Genomic DNA, 19,288 nt, shown 5'->3' on the forward strand with positions numbered 1-19,288 from the left:
ATGCAGTGAGTGTTTTGAATTCTTAGCTGTTCTCAGTTTCTACAAATCTCCAAACACACTCCTGAATATACTGGGGGGGGGACAACATATACACTTAACCATAGAGTGTATATATTTTGAATTGCCATTCTTTTGCTTAACAAATGCATACCTCCTGTGTGCTGAGTGAGCTACAACCTGGGACAGCACATAAGAAAAAGAACTTGGTCCCTATCCTATGTAATTCAGAATCCTGGGTACTATTATTTCCGTTTCCATTATTGTTGTTGTTTTGAGATTATCTTAGTTTGATTGAAGTTAATTTTCATATATTTATGCTCACTATAACTTTTTAAATAAAGATTCTACACTTAATGAAAAGTGTCCTTCAATTTGAAAAATAAGAAAAATAGTATTTTCCCTAGCTTACTCTTTAATTTGACTGTAAAACAGTAATTTTTATTTTTCAGAGTTTATTTCATTTCTCTGCAAAGGATTTAATAATGGAGTACAAAAATCTCAGGTATTTTCATTTAGCTCCTTCTTTGAAAAACTCTTCTGACAGATAATTTAGATACTTGTGTTGTATTTAACATCGTTACCATTTACATGTAATTAATTTTGAAATAATCCTCTTTGGGTTGCTCTTTTGACATTTCACTGGTTAACATTTCACTAAAGATAGTAGCTTTCTCTAAGCTGCAGAGAGACTAGTAGAATTTAAATAAAAGTTTCTCCTGAATGAATCTCCCCACCTTCCCGGTGATTGTACACCTGCTTTCCTTATAAGGAGAACAAGGAAGTAAATCATGTTGAAGTTGCTTTTAAACACAGCTTTTCTTCTTTACCTGTCCAGGTAGCCTCTGTTTTCATTTCAGTCTTAATGAACTCTTTTACATTTACATCTCAAGTTTCTTTTCAAAACAGTGTAAGTAGTATTTAAAATTTTACACTTCAAGAAACAAAGACTTTAACGATATTCAGCTTCGGTCTTGTAATGTTGGACGTAATTCATTTTTTAATCTGTCTGCACAGCGAGAACTGAAACGAATGGGGATTGAACTGCTCTGCCTGTTCTTTCTGCTTCTAGGAAGGAATGACCGTGTGCAAGGTAAGACCTCAGTTCTCCGATATATTGCTCTCGTGGTATGCTTGACAAACTTGTCATTTGGTTCAGAAACTAGATCTGAAGTCATTTTTTATTTGATCTGTTTGATTGCTCTTTTGCCACCGAGCGAGCACTTTAACAAATTACAGGCAAACAGGGCTGTTCCCACGGCGAAAGCTCTAGGCTTAAGGTAAATAAATACAAAGGTTGCACAGGCATTTTAATGAGAAGAATTAACCATACCACACAACAGGACTTCTTAATGACGCTGTGACAACCGTTTCAGAAACTCTTCTATTGGACAAGGCCTTTTGCTTCAGAGTAATAATCTTGAGAAGGAAAGATTTGTTTCAAAAACAGGAATAGCTCACGTATGAGAAAATCATTTTTTTAATGGGTAGGTACAAATAATTTTTAAAAATTAAAGTGGCAGATATTGAATAAAGATAATAAGTAGGATGACTGAACATTTAGATATTTTCACATTTTAAGAAACAAGAAACTGATAACGTTTGGCTTACAGAACACACATGTTTTCAAAGGGATGGATATAAAATGTAAACTTTTAGGTGAATTGTGACTATTTGGAGGCTTGATCTTTGAAGATTAAAATCAACATTGATACTGTTTGGTTCGAGTAACTGAAGAGCTGTAATCTCATAAATGGGATCACTGAAAGTGAGCTTAATTCCCTGTGTCTTGCTGGGCTTAAATGCAGGTGGCTGTGCCGTGGGAGGTGCAGAGACCTGTGGGGACTGCTTACTCATCGGACCTCAGTGTGCGTGGTGTTCTCAGGAGGTAAGACCAATGACATCAACAATTTTTTTTTTTTTTCGAAAAGACGCTTGCACATCCATGTTTATTGCTGCATTATTCACAATTGCTAAGACGTGGAATCAACCTAACTGCCCAATCCCATTAACTGATAATTTTTTGATTTCATTTTTAAAATTTATTTTATTTTAAATATATTTATTTTACATTCATTCACTGTATATCATTGCAGTGTACAAAATAAGTTTTCCTATCCAGAAGACACTGTATATTGGGTCGATCAAAAAGATTACCATACATGTTATCAACAAGTAAATTTCCATTTCTTGTTTCTTATATATTTTACTTCTTTCTTTTTTCCCCCTTGATTCTCTCCCTCTCACCCTCTGCCATTTCCCACCCTCCTCCCACACTGTCTCTGTTATCTATAGTTGCTTTCCATGTTTCCCCCCCACATTTTATTGATTCATACAAGGTCTTAATTAAACTAAGTACTTTCAATAGTAAGTGTGGTTGATGTAAACACATCAGAACACATGTCTGACTTTAGCCGTAAAACTCAGTGAGTAGAATGAACATACTCTAATGTAGCACCTAGCTGAGACTATGTCAGCTGACTGCAGTCATTAAGTAGGTAAGTTGTTTTTATTTATTTTTTGTTTGTTTGTTTTTTATGTACTTATTTTTTTAATGCCAAGAAAAGCAGTTTTAGCTTTAATAAATCAAAATAAAAAATGTTAAGAATTTGCTTAAGACTTAAAGCTAGGAAAAAGGTTAGGATTCTGTTCAAACAGTAGGTGGATACTAAAAAGTCAAAAAACAGATATGGACAAAGCTAAAATCTAGTAACTAGTGCGCTGTAATTTTCTTCTGAAACATTTTTTTCTCTCTCCATTTTCCCTTCTACTAAAGAAAGGTGTAAACTAACTTATTTGCAGTCGTAATAATAGTAATAAGTTTAATCTCAATTTGGTCTGTTGTTTGCACAAAACCCCCTAAGAATACTAATCGTGCTTTAAAAAACTGTTTGCAGTCACATTTATGTTAATTCCCACAGCGATAGCACTGGTAGTGTCCTGCTTTCTATGGGGTTATATGAATAACAAACCCAGAAAGGAAAATGTACACATTCCTGGACTGAAGTGGCATTTGTGTGATTCAAAAACAAAGTGGCGTTCAAAAACAATTTTCGCGAGGAGTGGATGTCAAATTATTCAGAAAATAATACTTAACTCAGAATTTTTTATTTAACCTGATTCTTCATTTTATTCTAAAGTCATTTCTAACTGGCTATTTATAAAATACTGAGGCTCTCTGGATAATCCGAGATCTTAGAGATGATTTTTTCTTTTCCTTTTTTTTTTTTTTTCTGAGAGGTTTTTGCCTTAGGACCTGTGTACTCACTGGGGAGAGACAGAGACAGTGAGAGGGAAAGTAAGAAATCACCCCCCAAGGGAGATGACCACACCACAATTGCTTCTCCTCATTCTCCTCCTGGGATCTTGGCCATGCATGCACCCAGCATGAGTTCCAAGCCACTGAGTCTGGAACTTGACCGGTCAACCATGTGAGAGTCAGTGACGTAACTGCTATGCCATCTGCTGGCCCCAGAGATGATATTTTCTTAAGTTAAATATACAATTGATGGTCAATGTTATCATCTGAGAACCAGGATTCATTCTGAACCATAGTGCTAGGTTCTAAGAGAAGTGTTCTAGGTTTGGGGAAATATTAATTTCAGACATTAAGCAATTCTTTTTTTTTTTTTTTTTGTGAGACGTTTTTGCTATAGGGCATGTGCACTCACCAGAAAGACAGAGAGACAGAAAGTGAGCAATCAACCCCCCCAGGGAGGATGGTCACGCCGCAATCCCTTCTCCTCCATTCTCCTCTCAGGATCTTGGGGCATGCACACACATGTGCCCAGTGTAAGTTTAAGCCACTGGGTCTGGGACTCGAATTGTGGTTGATTACATGGGAGTCCAGCGACATAGCCATTATGCTAAATGCTGGTCCCAGACATTAAGCAATTCTTTAAAAATTACATTTTCATGAGCTCAGCACCTCCGTACCACACCAACGACAAAGCCCCAAACAGACATTCCTGATCTGATCAAACTGAAAACCATGTGAAAGTGGTATGGTGATGATCGGAGAATATTTCACAAGCCATCCTAAGTCCCTGACTACACTGAAAGTCTACAGAACACTCTGTAAATGATTTATGGTAAGAAAGAGATGCATTAGATTTCTTGATTTTGAAACAAGTCTCTACCCACCGGATCTCATAAAGAGAATCAGGACAGATCAAAACTTACAAGTGCCAAGTCCAGCGAAGGGAAACCAGCATAGACACCTAACTCAGAACTGGGCTGTAACTGTTAAATCCAATCCTAAACTGAACATGTGTGTAGGAGGTGGCCTCATAGACAAGAGAGTATGAGCCAGATCATTTCCTCGCTACTGTCTTGACTGATGGGATCAAAAGCAAAAGTTCTAGGGAATTTTGCTCTTTTTGAGCTCATGGATCAAAAGTAAGATTGAGAGGGGAACCAGCAGTTAGCGTAGTGGCTGTGTCGCTGGACTCCCACGTAGTCGACCGCGGTTCATGTCCCGGACCCGGTGGCTTAAAACTCACGCCGGGCGCGTGTGCGTGCGTGCCCAGGATCCCGAGAGGAGAATGGAGGGGAAGGGATTGCGGCATGACCATCCCCCCTGGGGGGTGATTTCTCGCTTTCTGTCTCTATGTCTCTGTCTGTCTGTCTGGTGAGCGCACGCGCCCTACAGTGAAAATCTCTCCAAAAAAAAAAAAAAAAAGTAAGATTGAGAATATATTAGGTTGTCAGGAAAGATATGATATATTTTTTTTGTTTTTCCGTGCAACAATGTGTCATGACTTTCCCAATGATAGAGTGTAAGAGGGAAAAGTTCACATATTTTCTGGGCATTGACCTCCTAAAGAAGATAGTACTAGTTTCATGCCAGACGCATGAAAAAACAAATTAGCCTGGAATTTTTATTAAGATGCATTTTTGAAGCATCCCTTTAACAGAGTTACCTAAATTACTATTGATAGTTTTACTTGTAGATGATAAACCTGGCAGTAAAATCATTGTCACATTTTAAGGCCGGATTATTCTAAGGTCATTCCAATAGTAGAAGTAGTTATCGATATATCAGCTGAGAGAGTTAGAGCAAAAACTAAATTAGGCTTCTGCTTAGGGCAGATAGAAAGTGGATTTTGTGGGGACCAGCAGATGGTATAATAATTATGTCGCTGGACTCCCTTATATTCGACTCTGGTTCAAGTCCTGAACCTGGTGGCTTGAAACTCAAGCCGGGCACGTGTGCATGCCTGCCAAGAGAACAATGGAGGAGAAGGGATTGCAGCATGGCCATCCCCCCTGGGTGATAATTTCTCACTTTCTTTCTCTCTGGTAAGCGCGTGGCCCTATAACAAAAAGGAATCTCTTTTAAAAAATTTTTTTAAAAAGAAAAAGAAAAGAAAATGGGTTTTGTGGTTAACACTATCTGAAGTTTTGGCAGAGGCTACAGCTACAGGTGATAGCAATGCCATTATATCAAGAAGGATTCTGAGGCCTTGTCCACTCATTGTTTGCCTTGGTTTGATGATGGGAAGTTAGAGTTTGCCAAGCCTGGCCTAGCCTCAAATATGCACAGGTCAGATTGCCAGATAACTAGTTATTTTCCGAAACATCAATTTCAGAAGAAATGTAACTTTTCTAGTGGGTGAAAATGGGGGGGGGGGAAGGCTTAAAAATTTAACAAAAAAAAAACAAAAACCAAGATAATTGGTTTGGTTCTCTCTCTTTAACTATGAGAGTTAATGGACCCCGAGTTAAACTTACCCAGGTGCTCACCTGCTCTAGAGAGAAGCCTTGGCTACCAGGTAGAACAGGTGTCTCTCTCTCGGATCTCTCTCTCTGTTCTGGGTGTTCCAGGGTTGGAGCATCCACAACTCTTCTGGGAAACACAGCCTCTTCTTACTTCGCCTGCTTCCCAGGTGGCTCTGAGATTTGGGACACTCCTGAGTCAAATGCAGAAAAGCAGGATTAGAAAACATCTTCCCTTTCACTTTTCTTCTTTACCTCCAAATCTTGGAAGAAGTTCTAAAAGTTCTTAAGACCCTGAGTTTACTGTCCCCAAAAGGTCAATGTTAGAGAAGTAATACTGTAATAAAACAAGGGTAATGCAACAATGAGTAAAACTGGTACAGAGTGCTAGACAGGTAGATGCTACAATCCCTTTCCTCTAGGAATCAACAGAAGAGTCTCGCTTTGTCACTGAATTTGGCAACAGACACACCAGAGAGCTTGGACAGTCCTAGGATTCCACAAACCCCCAGGTCATTCTGAACAGATAAATTCACAGGGTGACATCAACTCTAAGAACCCAACCCAAGGATCTGGTCATGGCTCAAAATAAACTTTCAAGAAGTAAACTCTGAAAAATTGAAAAAGGGTCCAGCTAGTGGTTAGGACATCTGGATCTCATATGGTCTACTGTGTAGTTTCAGTCCTGGACTCAATGACTTGAAGAATCTGGGCGTAGGACCAGCAGTTAGTGTAATGGCTATGTCACTGGACTCCCACGTAGTCGACTGCAGTTTGAGTCCCGGACCTGGTGGTTTAAATTCACGCCAGGCACGTGTGTGTGCGTACCCAAGATCCTGAGAGGAGAATGGAGGAGATAGGATTGTGGCGTGGCCATCCCCCCTGGGGGGTGATTTCTCGCTTTCTATCTCTCTGTCTGTCTTTGTCTTTCTGGCGAGCACCTGCGCCCTATAGCAAAAACCTCTCCAAAAAAAAAAGAGCCTGGGCATATGTGCATATATTCCCAAGAATCCTTCAAGGAAGGAGAGATGGAGGAGAAGAGATTGCAGTGTGACCACCCCTATAGTGGTGGTGATGGGGGGAGAATTTATTTCTCGCTTTCTTTGTCTCAGGCAGTCCACACACACTCTAGCAAGTTTTTATTTTGTTTTCAGTGCATAAAAATAACAAAAATTGGTACATAATTTAATCAGATGTAATTGAAAGAAGAATCCAGTATTACTCAAATTTTACTGGTATAATTCTCTGATTATTTGACTATAACAGCTTTAGACCTCTTCTCAATGTCAGTCACGTGAGAATATGATACACATCAAGATGCATGACTAGCAAAGGGTGTTTGTTTGTTTGTTTTAAAATCAGTTGCTATTATCTTATAACAAAATACAGACTTGTCTTCTTTTCTCTGTTTATTGTTTTTTTTTTCTTTTTTAGAATTTTACCCATCCATCTGGAGTTGGTGCAAGGTGTGATACTCCAGCAAATCTTTTAGCTAATGGATGTCAATTAACCTTCATCGAAAACCCTGTCTCCCAAGTAGAAATACTTAAAAATAAGCCTCTCAGTGTAGGCAGACAGAAAAATAGTTCTGACATTGTTCAGATTGCACCTCAAAACTTGATTCTTAAATTGAGACCAGGTATGTTATGATTTCTTAAGAAAAGAGAGGAAACCCCTCTTCTGTGTTCACTAATATAAATAAATCTAATGTAATATATGGTAATACCATAATTCCACTAATATCTCTTGTACCTTACTACATATTATTGATTATTATGACTCAGATTTCTTAAGGAAAAATAATTGCTAGTCTAACATTTTTTTAATTCACATTTTTTATTTGCACTCCAAATATGTTACTAAAGAAATCTTCTCTAATAACCATTTGAATTACTCAAATGTTGTTAAGCGTTACCTCACATTTCTTTAAGTGTTGTAATGTGGATTGGAACTCCCCTTTTTTGGTCCTCCTTTTCTAAAACCACACACAAAAAGTTCAGCTTATCTTCCATCTAAATGGATGCTAGTTCTCCCACGGAGATATAACATATCCTAATTTATACCTCCTTTGGTAGTTCTAAAGTTGCTGCTGAAAGATTTTCATGGGTGTGTTTATTTTTAAACTCTGCTACATAGTTCTTGTAATCATATGTACCTTCAGTAAATTCTTATTGAAATGAAGTAGCCAGGTGACCTAGCAATTGGCTAGTTGCACATGCGTCTCAGGGTGCTTCCTGTGTGTGCTTCACAGGTGGAGAGCAGACCCTGCAAGTGCATGTCCGCCAGACCGAGGATTACCCAGTGGACCTGTACTACCTCATGGACCTCTCTGCCTCCATGGATGATGACCTCAACACAATCAAGGAGCTGGGTTCTCTGCTTTCCAAGGAGATGTCTAAATTAACCAGCAACTTTAGACTGGGCTTTGGTTCTTTTGTGGAAAAACCTGTCTCACCTTTTATGAAAACAACACCAGAAGAAATCGCTAACCCTTGCAGGTAAGTAAATGATTCCCTGGCATCATTGTGCACTGATTTTCTGTGGAGATACTGCTGCTCTGAGCTGCACTTGTCGGGAGTTTGTTGACTCCAGGTCTTTCAGTCTCAGCTGGTTGGATTTCCATAGTTCACTCAGTTGCCTAGGCTGTTTGGAGACATAGTGAGGTGCTTTGAACGACATGGTTCTAGCCTTGGGTCCCTGCGGCATCTGCAGCAGCTGCCTCCCTGTGCAGGTGAGGACGTGGCAAGCTAGGTTGTGTGCTCTGCAGACAAAGGGACTGAGTTTTTCACTATAGGCTCTATTGAATTGTGCCCATCCTCTCAAAAACTCTCTATCCTCCATGAGCACCACTTTTGAGATTGTGTGACAGTAACCTACACTTTCTCAAAGTCTTTCTCCACTATAATGACTTCTGCCAAAATAGTAATTTTTGCAGCTTCCTCTGGTGTACTTTGGAAAAATGTGGGTTTCTCTTACTGCTTGGAGAACCTTTGAAGCCCTCACTGCTATTACATTTAGTAGGAAATGAGACAGTGACTCTATTATGATCTGCTACTAAGACCATATATTATTTAGGTGATGGCTGAGGACAAATTGCTTTGTGATGGTTCACCTGTACAGTCAGTGACATGCTCAAAATCAAATTATTTAATATCCCTCTGTTAAAAAAAGAGCTACCATTTTCTCCATGCCAGGTCTTGTGCTGAAGGTTTTTCATACATGACCTCATTCAATCTGCATAATAGCAGGTTAAAGCAGGTTTCGCCAGCCCTCAGCTCAGAGGAAGTAGCAGAGGCTCTGAGAGGTTAGTAATTTGCCCAAGGCCACGTAACTAATCCGTGATCTGTACTAAGCTTCGGTTTGGTCCAAAACCAAGCCCTTCATTACTATCTACCTGGTATATAGGAGATGATTTTCAAAATGTGTATTAACTTTTAATATATTTATATAGCAAAGCATCGATTCCTGTAATAGATGAACAGCTTTTATCACATCAGTTAAAAATATTTCTATGTAGTTCCCAACTGCAATTTAACATTGTCAAAAATAAGTTACCCATGAAAAGAAATGATCACTGGTTGTAACTCTTAGGAATCTTGTTTGATTGTATCAGACAGTGGCTTAAAAAGAAAGGGTGTTTTTGCTTTTGCTTTTTTCCTCTTTTTCACACAAAGAGAGCCCAGAGAAAGGCAATTCAGGAATGGTACGGTACCTCTACAAACATCAAGGCTCTGAAGTTCTTTGGAGAGCAGGTACACAGTGTAACATGACTCATGGGCTGCCTCTGAATTAAGACTCGAGTCACCTGTTCACTCATAACGTGGCCTTGGTGAGTCATGTCACCTCTCAACTCTGCAGACTCTTCCTCTGTAAGTTAGGAATAACACTGATCACTCAGAATTGCTTTAAGGAATGAGTAAGATAATGAAATGTTTGACTGACCATAATGAATTCTCAATAAATAGTAAGTACTAGTAATAACAGTGTGGGGGTCGACCGGTGGCATAATGGTTAAAACGCTGGACTCCCACATGACCCACCGCAGTTCAATTCCTAGACCTGGTGGTTTAAAATCCACTCTGGGCAGGTGTGTGTGCTTGCCCGAAATCCCAGGTAGAGAATAGAGGAGAAATCATCCCGGGGATTGATTTCACTTTCCCTTGCACTATTTTTCTTTCTGTCTCTCTCTCTGGTGAACACATGCACCTTAGGGTAAAAACCTTAAACAAACAAACAAACAAACAAATAAAACAACAGTGTGGTTAAAGGAAGACTGGAGAATGCACACATGGGGACCCTAAGGAAGATCATACATTTGTTCCCTTGAAATGATCAGTATCCTATTCTGAGGATGTTTCTTTTATTCCTTTGGGCAAAACTTACTATTTAGCCATAAATATTAATTTCTTTGTGTGTGCATGTATATGTGTGCACACGTGGAAACGTGTATGCATACTGCAACATTTGCTTTCCTTTTCTACTGCATTTGTTGAGACATCCCCTCCCCTGACACACTCACACATGTATATACGCACTAAGACAAAAAGTCATTATTTTGGTCAAACGAAACGTACAATTAGAATAAAATGTTCTTTAGTAGGGAGGCAATGAGAATTAAGAGGAAAGAGCATGAAGTTTTGCAGATCTGGACTGAAATCATAAGTTTGGATACCTTACTCCTTGGAACTTAGTCTCTTTACCTATACACGGGGATAACAATGCTGTCCTCCCAGAGTCATTGTGAGATGTGAATGAGCTCAGAACTTTAACAGACATTCAAAACAAGTGTTAATTTTCTTTCTCTTATTAACACTTAGTCACTGATCTCTGGTTATTTTAATCTAGTGGTCCTCAAGCTTTAAGATCACATGACTCTCTTACACAGTTTTCATTTATTTCTTCCACATGAGAGAAAGAGAGAAGGAAACAGAGAGAAAGAAAGAAAAACAGAGAGAAAGAAAGAGGGAAATAGGGAGAGAAGAAAGAGGTACCCGCAACGGGGTCTTCATACCATGTTCATACCCCGCCTCAGTCAGCCCAATCGCAGGTGCACATGCACACGAAAGCCTGTCGTGTCTGGCACGGACAGGAAGACCTCGGGATACAGACCTCAGGCCTTCCCATGTGACCACGTTGCATCACCACCGTATTACCATTCATACCATGTTCATACCCCGCCTTAGTCAGCCCAATCACGGGTGCACATGCACACGAAGGCCTGTCATGTCTGGCACGGACAGGGAGACCTCAGGTAGATACAGACTTCAGGTCTTCCCATGTGACCACATTGCATCACCACCATATTACCATTCGGCCCCTTCTCTCGCATTCTTAAACATTTAGATTCCAAAGACTCTTATTCAGGCAGGTTATATTTGTTTATAATTACCATATTAGAAAGTAAAACAAAAAGTAATTGAAATAATTATATATTGAGTCAGGTAATAACTACAATAAGAAATCCACTGCCTTGTACTATAAGATTTCTATGAACAAATAATGATATTTTCCAAAACAACAAAAAAATTAGGAATCTTTTGTTTTAAACAAAGTAGCACTGTTTTAAATTTTAACAAATCTCTTGCACATCTGGCTTAATAAAAGACAACTGGATTCTCATAGCCACAGACCCAAACACATTATGTCTTCAGTTTTCACTGCTGAAACATACACACACACACACACACACACACACACACACACACACACACACATACATTTTGGGAGTGGGTTTGGATACTATGAAGTGAACCCTTGAATAGAAATACAATTGGAAAGGGAAACATTTTTTTCTAATGACTGTGGATATTCTTCTTTGATATCACATTCAAACTATGAGACCAGTAAAAGTAGTTGTAGTGTAGAATCTGAAACAATAAGAGTGAACATTTCATGTGACATTAAAATTCATGGTATGCATTGCACTGTGAAGAACTCTTTGGCCAATCTTTGATTTTATCATATGATGCTTTGGTCATTTGGAAAATATTGGTTCATTGGGTTAAGTAGAACTTCCATATTTCATGTTGCACATCAAAAAAGAACATTTTTTTGTTCTTTTTTTTTTTTTTTTTTACAGAGATTTTTGCTATAGGGCATGTGTGCTCACCAGAGAAACAGAGTCAGAAAGCGAGACATCACCCCTCAGGAGGAATGGCCACACTACAATCCCTTCTCCTCCATTCTCTTCTCAGGGTTTTGGTTATGGACACACGCACACATGGTAAAAAATACAAGGACTGCTAGTACAGTTTGGTGCTCTGCCTTGTTCTGTGCTGAGGCCAGCTGTTTTACTCACTGTTGCTTTCGTATTGTCAGTGCAATGTCAGCAAGGGGAAACAGGCCGATGATGGCTCTGAATTGCTGTGAAAATTGTGTGACCCTGCAGGGACTCCCACGGGTCTTTGTACCACACTTCAAAACCCAGCCTCTTAATTTAATCTCTAATGCTTTTTGTTTGTTTGTTTTTTCTTTTTTGGAAAGGTTTTTGCTATAGGGCACCCCCCCTCCCCCAGGGGGGATGGCCACGCCCGCAATCCCTTCTCCTCCATTCTCCTCTCGGGATCTTGGGCACGCACACACACGCGCCTGGCATGAGTTTAAGCCACCAGGTCCAGGACTCGAACCGTGGTTGACTACATGGGAGTTTAGCGACATAGCCATTATGCTAGCTGCTGGTCCCTGTTTGTTTTTTTGAATAACTCTCTCTCTCTCTATTTTCATTGGGTGGAAACTTACCAGCAACTTAGTTCACCCTGTAAGAATGCTGGAGTGTTCATATTTTTGAAGGCGTTTCCTTTGCTGTGTTTGCTTTCCTTTGTTGTCTAAGATACAGCGGCAACATCAACAAAGTTTTTTTCTTTTCAGATTTTTTAATCAGCTATAATGTACATTTGAAAATATTTAACATCACAAAAGCTAAATTTTCCCTCTATTCAGCATTTTGAGGGGTTTTGTTTTTAAGTTCATTTACTTATTTCCTGAGAGAGGGTACCCTTGACAGAATCTTGCCATACTACAAGCCAGCCGGGATCACAGACATGTTCGGGTGCCTCTGGTGTGTTCAGGTCAACCTGGAGTCCAAACCTGTGCCCCCAAAGTAGCTCCGGCGTTATGGAGGGGTGCTCCACGTCCTGTGCCACTGTGGCTGGACTGAGAGATTTTCTTTTAAACATCATTCCATATATGTTGTGGTCTTTTGTTTTGAATTTAACACCAAACATTGTAGTTTTGCAAAAGAGGAACTTGAGCTCTAAAATACTTAAATGGATTTCCTCTTTGTACACATATATAAACATATATGAGTATACAGTATATAGTTTCTTTTTTTTTTTTAGTATATAGTTTCTTAGTGCAAAGGTAATAAGCACGTGTGAACATACACACCAAAAGAATAAAATAAAAATTATTTCTAACCCAATTAAAGAGATTTCTGTTTATCTTTTGATATATCAAGATTGTCTTATTTAAAACTTAAAAATATATAAATAGTTGACTCTTTAAACTATCTTTTATAATTATTCTTCGTATTCAATGCAAAATTACTGCTTTATAGGGACTCAAAATTAAGTCATTTGGAGAGAAGTACTTAGACTTCCTTTAATTGCTCTGTTAAGAAAGTTCAAACCAAATATGAACATTTATTTTTCTTTGCTTTTTGTTTTTCTTTGAGAGATTTTTGCTATAAGGTACATGAGCTCACCAGAGAGATGGAGATAGAAGGTAAGAAATCACACCCTGGGGAGGTGGCCACACTTCAATCTCTTTTCCTCCATTCTCCTCTTGGGATTTTGGGTATGCGTGCACATGCGCCTGGCGTGAGTTTCAAGCTGCCAGGTCTGGGACTCAAACTGCCGTGGACCACATGGGAATCTAGTGCCTTCACCACTATGCCACCTGCTGGCCCAGAACATTTCTTAAAAGAAGAGCTCTGACCAAAAGAGAAATTGTCTCCTGACAGAACTCGCTATTGTGGCCTACCTCTGAATTCTGCTTTGCTTTAGTTACATGGCCTATTATCACATGAATATGCTTAGTGACTTAAGTTAAAGTTTTACTCTACTTCCAAAAGCATAGAGTTCTAGTAAGATAATTAGAATTATCAGTTAACTAACAAAAATGCAAATTTCTTACAAAAGGAGAACTCCTAGATGTTTGGTTCCAGAAGATGCAGTTGTCATTTTGGTATAGTGAGAACCAACTGCCCCAAATAAAAGATTAAACAAACAATTTCCAAGAACAGTTAGGTCCCAGGGACAAAGTTACATTTTAAGTACTATAATCTTCACAGCCACTTGGTGAAGTCAGTATCATCAGTCTCGTTTTATAGACGATATTGAGGCCAACAGTGTTAAGTACCTTGCCAAAGGTAGATAACTGTTCAGTTTTATTCTAATCGAATGCAGTTTTACTACTCCACAGTTACTTCAAACACTACAGGGACAATTAAGACAAATGGTAAATTATTGTAATTGAATAGGTTATTTTTTTTTTAATTTAGACCTCTTTGTCATATCACATTAAAACACATTTCATCTTTGAGAGTAAGAAAAGTTTTGATGATATAAAAAGTTTTTAATTATATATCCAAAAACATCATAAACAAAATGAAAAGACAAACAAAAAAAAAGTATTTTAAAAGTTTTAAAAATGAAATAAGAAAATTAAAAAAATCTCAATAAGGAGCCAGCAAGCGGCATGGTGGGTAAGGCACTGGACTCCTACATGGTCAACCTTGATTCAAGTTTTGGACCTGGCAGCTTGCTTTCTCACTTTCCTTCTCGCTCTCTCTGTTTCTCTCTGGTGAGCATGCATGACCTAGAGCAAATTAAAATAATAATAATAATTAATAAATAAAATAATTCTTAAAAAAGTCTCAGTAAGAAAATGAACAAATGGTAAAAGTTGGAGATTAACAAAAGAAATACAAAGCGCTGATAAATAGTTGAAATAAAATGAAAATTTACTGTAAGAGGGCAGGTGCACTTGCCAGAGAAAGATGCAGAGAGAAAAATGAGGAAATGGGGAATGGTCACGTCACAATCCCTTCTCCTCCATCTCACCATCCTGTCAGGGCTTGGGGCATGCACCCGCATGTGCCTGGCGTGTTTCTCAAGCCTCCAGGTCTGTCTGGTACTCAAGTCACACGTTGGACCATGTGGGACCCAGCTGCTTCAACCACCAGGCCGTGGGTCTAGCCTCAGATGCAATTTTTAGCGAATCATACAAGTGGTGCAATTTTATTTAATTTTTAAATGATAGAGTATTATATATTAATATTGTATATGACAACTGATACACATTTTTTGGTTAGGAGTTTCCTAATATGAGTCAAAATAAATTAAATAATTTAGTCTAAGCAGAGATATAGACTATTTAGAAAAGATGTGTGTAGAGAGATCACTATATTATTTAATCACAGATTTTCAAAATAAATTTGTAGCAGTAGAGAAATAATCAAAGTATAATACCTCTCACAATCATTCAAGTTTTAAAATTTCCCTCCTCATATTTTTATATAAAATCCACATTTTCTTTAATGAGCATGCATTATCTTAATTAGGGAAAAGCATATAATTCTAAAGATATCATTAGTCAAATCCATTATGTTTTCAAATCTGTGCTAGACTCTCTATGAAGTGATTTATATAAAAAAATGGCACTAATGTTTATTAAGCACTTACTCTGAAAAACTCATTGTGCTGTATGCTTTGCATATTTCATCTCATTCAAGCCTCATGAGAGTTCTGTATCTGGGGCCAGTGCTTTAGTGTTTCAATGAAACCTGGTGCATGATGTTAAAAATAGGTAAAAAAATATTGTCTTCTGAAAGTTACAGTTAAATATAATGAATCAGAAATAAAATATGAGGGCCAGGTGGTGGCGCAGTGGAAATGCAACTGGACCCACATGGAAAAGGTCTTAGATTCATATTCAGGGACCTCTCTCAATGCTCATACCTGTCTGTGATCTGGGCAGGCTGAGCCTGGAGGTGGATCATGGCATGGAGATCCTGTTGGGAGGGTTTCTCTGTCCCTTTCTCTCTCTCATGGAAGAAAGAAATTAATTACTTTTTAAACAATCTGATTTTTCTTAAAAGAAGGAAATTATGGAAAGTTTCTTGGAAGTGACTGACAAGGCCTAACAGATCAGGTGTCTGAGCAGCTGAAGGAATAAACAGGTTTAGTGGGTTAAGGGATGACAGAGAAAGAGGGATTATAAAGGCAAGTGTGGCCACATCTATCCAAGAGCTTTAGCCAGAAAACTTCCTGAGTTTTCAAACTTTTATTAGCTGAGGAAGCCAACCACAGATTGAGGAGCAGGCAGGTGTGACTAAGGGCATTGATTCTGGAGACGGCCATCTCAGGGCAACATGGCTGTCCCATTCAATGCTGGGGTTCTCTAATTGCCCTTGTTCTGAAGTCTGGGGACATGTCAGATTCCAACCTGCTTTTAATGAAAGTATACTGACTAGAGGAAAATGACTGTCCTTAAAAACACCAGCATTCTGGTTCCAGCAGAAGCCTCATTACTCAGTACAAAGGAATCAATTCATAGTCATTCTGATTTATACAGAGCCCATTCCCATTGTTCACTGTAGTCATATTCTATAAACTTGTCCCAAGTGCTTAATTACCAAATATCAAAGCATTTCTTCTAAGGGAAATACAGAATTAGGTTCCTGTGAACTTCTGGTCACAATATTTTCATCAGCTGGACTTTCACATGGCTAACTGTGGTTCGAGTCCTGGACCCAGTGGCTTGAAAATCACACCAGGAGCATGTGCATGCATACCCAAGATCCAGGGAGGAGAAGGGATTGTGGGTGTGGCCATCCTCCCCAGGGGGTGATTTCTCACTTTCTCTCTAGCCATTTCTGTCTCTCTCTTTCTCTGATGAGCGCATGCGCCCTAAGGCAAAAGCTTCTTAACAACAACAAAAAAGACACCTTTTCTAATAGGTACTGTTGATTCATTAACACTGAACTCTCAAACAACAGCACTATAACTCAGACCTGAATGAAGCTTACTCCACACACGTGTTTCTCCGTAAGGCATGTTGCACCCTACTTGTGCTAGGGAACACTAGACAACACTTCAACGTTATGCTCAGGGGACATTTTTAACAGTGAAATCATCAACAAAAAGCACTAAAATGAAGCAAAAGTACCATCAAATAAACCAAGAAAAGGACACTTGAGTGCAATATAAGAGCTGAAACAAGGTCACCTTGTTTGACCACAGATGGGAACATGCACCTAGGAAGACTCATGCTTTAGGGGCCAGCAGGTGGCATGGTAGTTAAGGCACTAGATTCTGACATGATCTACCACAATTTGAGTCCTGGATTTGGCGGCTTGAAAATCACGCCAGGCACATGTGTATGTGTGCTCAAAATCCCTGGAGTTGAGTGGAAGAGAGGGATTGCAGCGTGCCCGTTCCCCAGGGTGATTTCTCACGTTCTCTCTCACTGTCTCTCTCTGACAAACGAGTGTGCACAATGGCAAAAATCTTAACCAAAACAAAAACAACCACAACAAAACTCTGGCTTTTTTTTTTTTTTTTTTAATTTAACTTCTCTGCACATGTCCATGAATGACAGAGAAAGCAACACAAGTATTGATTGTGAGATTACAAGTAAATTTTAGGAAGTAGTTGAATTCACAAATACAGGTTTGGTAAATGATGAAGATTTTACCTCCAGCAGATGAACTCGGTGAGCAGAGTCTGATCTGGAAAGTTGCACGTGCTCTGCATGTGCTGACAGACAGGTTGCTGACCTGCAGAGCTGACGCCCAGGGTCCTCGGGTGCAGCATGCCCGACATCACTGGGGGCTACTCCTTTTTGTCTCTTTGTCCTGCTACACCTGTGGTTCTCAAGCTTTAGCATACAGCAAGAGGGCTCGGCCTAGCACAGATCACCAAATCCCACACCAGCTTTTCTAATTCAGTAGGTCTGGGGTAGCACTTCAGATTTTGCGTTTTTAACAAGTGCCCACATGATGCTTACAGTGCTCGTCCAGGGATCTCACTTTGAGAACTTCTATTCTTTACTAACGGTATTTTACACATGAAAAACCTGAGGCTCAGAAGGGTTGAATAACTTGCCCAAAGTTTCATGCACAGTTTCTGCAATGAGATATAGCAGAATTTATGATCAGCTCTTTCTGATCTACTACAATACTTTTGATGGAGAATTCATCCAAACATCAAGTTTTAAGTGGTAATTTTATTCCCAGGCAACAATCTATTTAATCTCAGTGGAGTCGGACTCTAAAACTAAAAGCCCTGCATGATCTTTGGGTCCTTGGCAGGCAGGGCTGGGAAGGCAGGAGGGAGTAGAAGAGAAAGAAAACAGGTTTCTCTCTTGTCTTGCTACTACGTGACTCAAACTAGATGACAGCTTGAACTATCAGAATACAAGTATATTTTTTTTTTATCACTTATACTAATGCTAGATACTGGCTGGGAGTCAAGAGAAGGTAATGATTACACACACACACACACACACGTACACACACACACATAATGGAGTGGGGAGTCTGATCACCTGGTAATGGGTTATCTGAGTTTGAGCCAGTGCAAAACACACAATAAGCTCTAAACTCCTAAATGTTAACTAATATGGTCAACTTGGAAGGTGTGGACAGGAAATGATGACAACAACCTTAACAGTAAGATCCATAGCCCAGATAGAAAAATTAATCTTCATTTAAAGAAATGTTGCTAGGGCTTTCAGATGCATTAATTGTGTGACATCATATTTAATCAGGAATGTTTTCACACCTTGCTTTTGCAGTAGTATTCCATATTTCTGCTTGCCTACATTTGGATTCAAGCACATTCTGCCGTTGACAAATGATGCCCAACGATTCAATGAAATTGTGAAGAATCAGAAAATTTCTGCAAATATTGACACACCAGAGGGTGGGTTTGATGCAATCATGCAAGCAGCTGTGTGTAAGGTATGTTGAGAGGCAGTAGCATCTCACTCTGCTAATAGTAATTGTATCACTTATTCACAAAACTGCTCCCAAGAGCTAAGCTAGTTTTATCTTTCGTCTTAATCACCATATTTCTGCATTTGATATTTATCTTAAAACACAAAGTTTTTATAAAATGTTAAATTTAGTCATATTGAAATGGGAACTGTTATTAACTGACTGATTTTTAGTTTGTCATAGGCACATGTGCTTGCCAGAGAGAGAGGGAAAGTGAGAAATTACCCCAGGAGGGGTGGCTAAGCTAGTTTTATCTTTCGTCTTAATCACCATATTTCTGCATTTGATATTTATCTTAAAACACAAAGTTTTTATAAAATGTTAAATTTAGTCATATTGAAATGGGAACTGTTATTAACTGACTGATTTTTAGTTTGTCATAGGCACATGTGCTTGCCAGAGAGAGAGGGAAAGTGAGAAATTACCCCAGGAGGGATGGCTAAGTCACAATCCCTTCTCTTCCATTTTCCTCTCAAAATATTTTTTCCTTTTTGGAATTATTTATTTAATTTTATTTAATATTATTTTTTAATTTGACCAGAGAGAGACATATAGAGAGGGAGGGAGAAGCTG

General features: G+C 38.9%; 1 protein-coding gene across 6 annotated transcripts in view; it reads left to right on the forward strand.

The window, feature by feature from the left end:
* ITGB6 (integrin subunit beta 6) overlaps positions 1–19,288 on the forward strand; it is a 145,063-nt gene that overhangs the window by 56,960 nt on the left and 68,815 nt on the right. For 2 of the 6 annotated variants that reach the window (XM_006160287.3, XM_006160289.3), the window contains exons 1-6: positions 803–907; positions 1,015–1,090; positions 1,806–1,885; positions 7,150–7,354; positions 7,967–8,213; positions 18,514–18,679. In XM_006160287.3, coding sequence (XP_006160349.1) covers positions 863–907; positions 1,015–1,090; positions 1,806–1,885; positions 7,150–7,354; positions 7,967–8,213; positions 18,514–18,679 — 819 coding nt within the window. In that variant the 5' untranslated portion in view covers positions 803–862. Of the gene's footprint in view, positions 1–449; positions 503–802; positions 908–1,014; positions 1,091–1,805; positions 1,886–7,149; positions 7,355–7,966; positions 8,214–18,513; positions 18,680–19,288 lie in introns of those variants that run through there. The other 4 variants (XM_006160288.3, XM_027776503.1, XM_027776502.1 and 1 more) reach the window with 4 other exon arrangements.

The sequence above is a fragment of the Tupaia chinensis genome, unplaced genomic scaffold (genome assembly GCF_000334495.1).
Source record: "Tupaia chinensis unplaced genomic scaffold, TupChi_1.0 Scaffold000674_2, whole genome shotgun sequence".
NCBI lineage: Eukaryota > Metazoa > Chordata > Mammalia > Scandentia > Tupaiidae > Tupaia > Tupaia belangeri.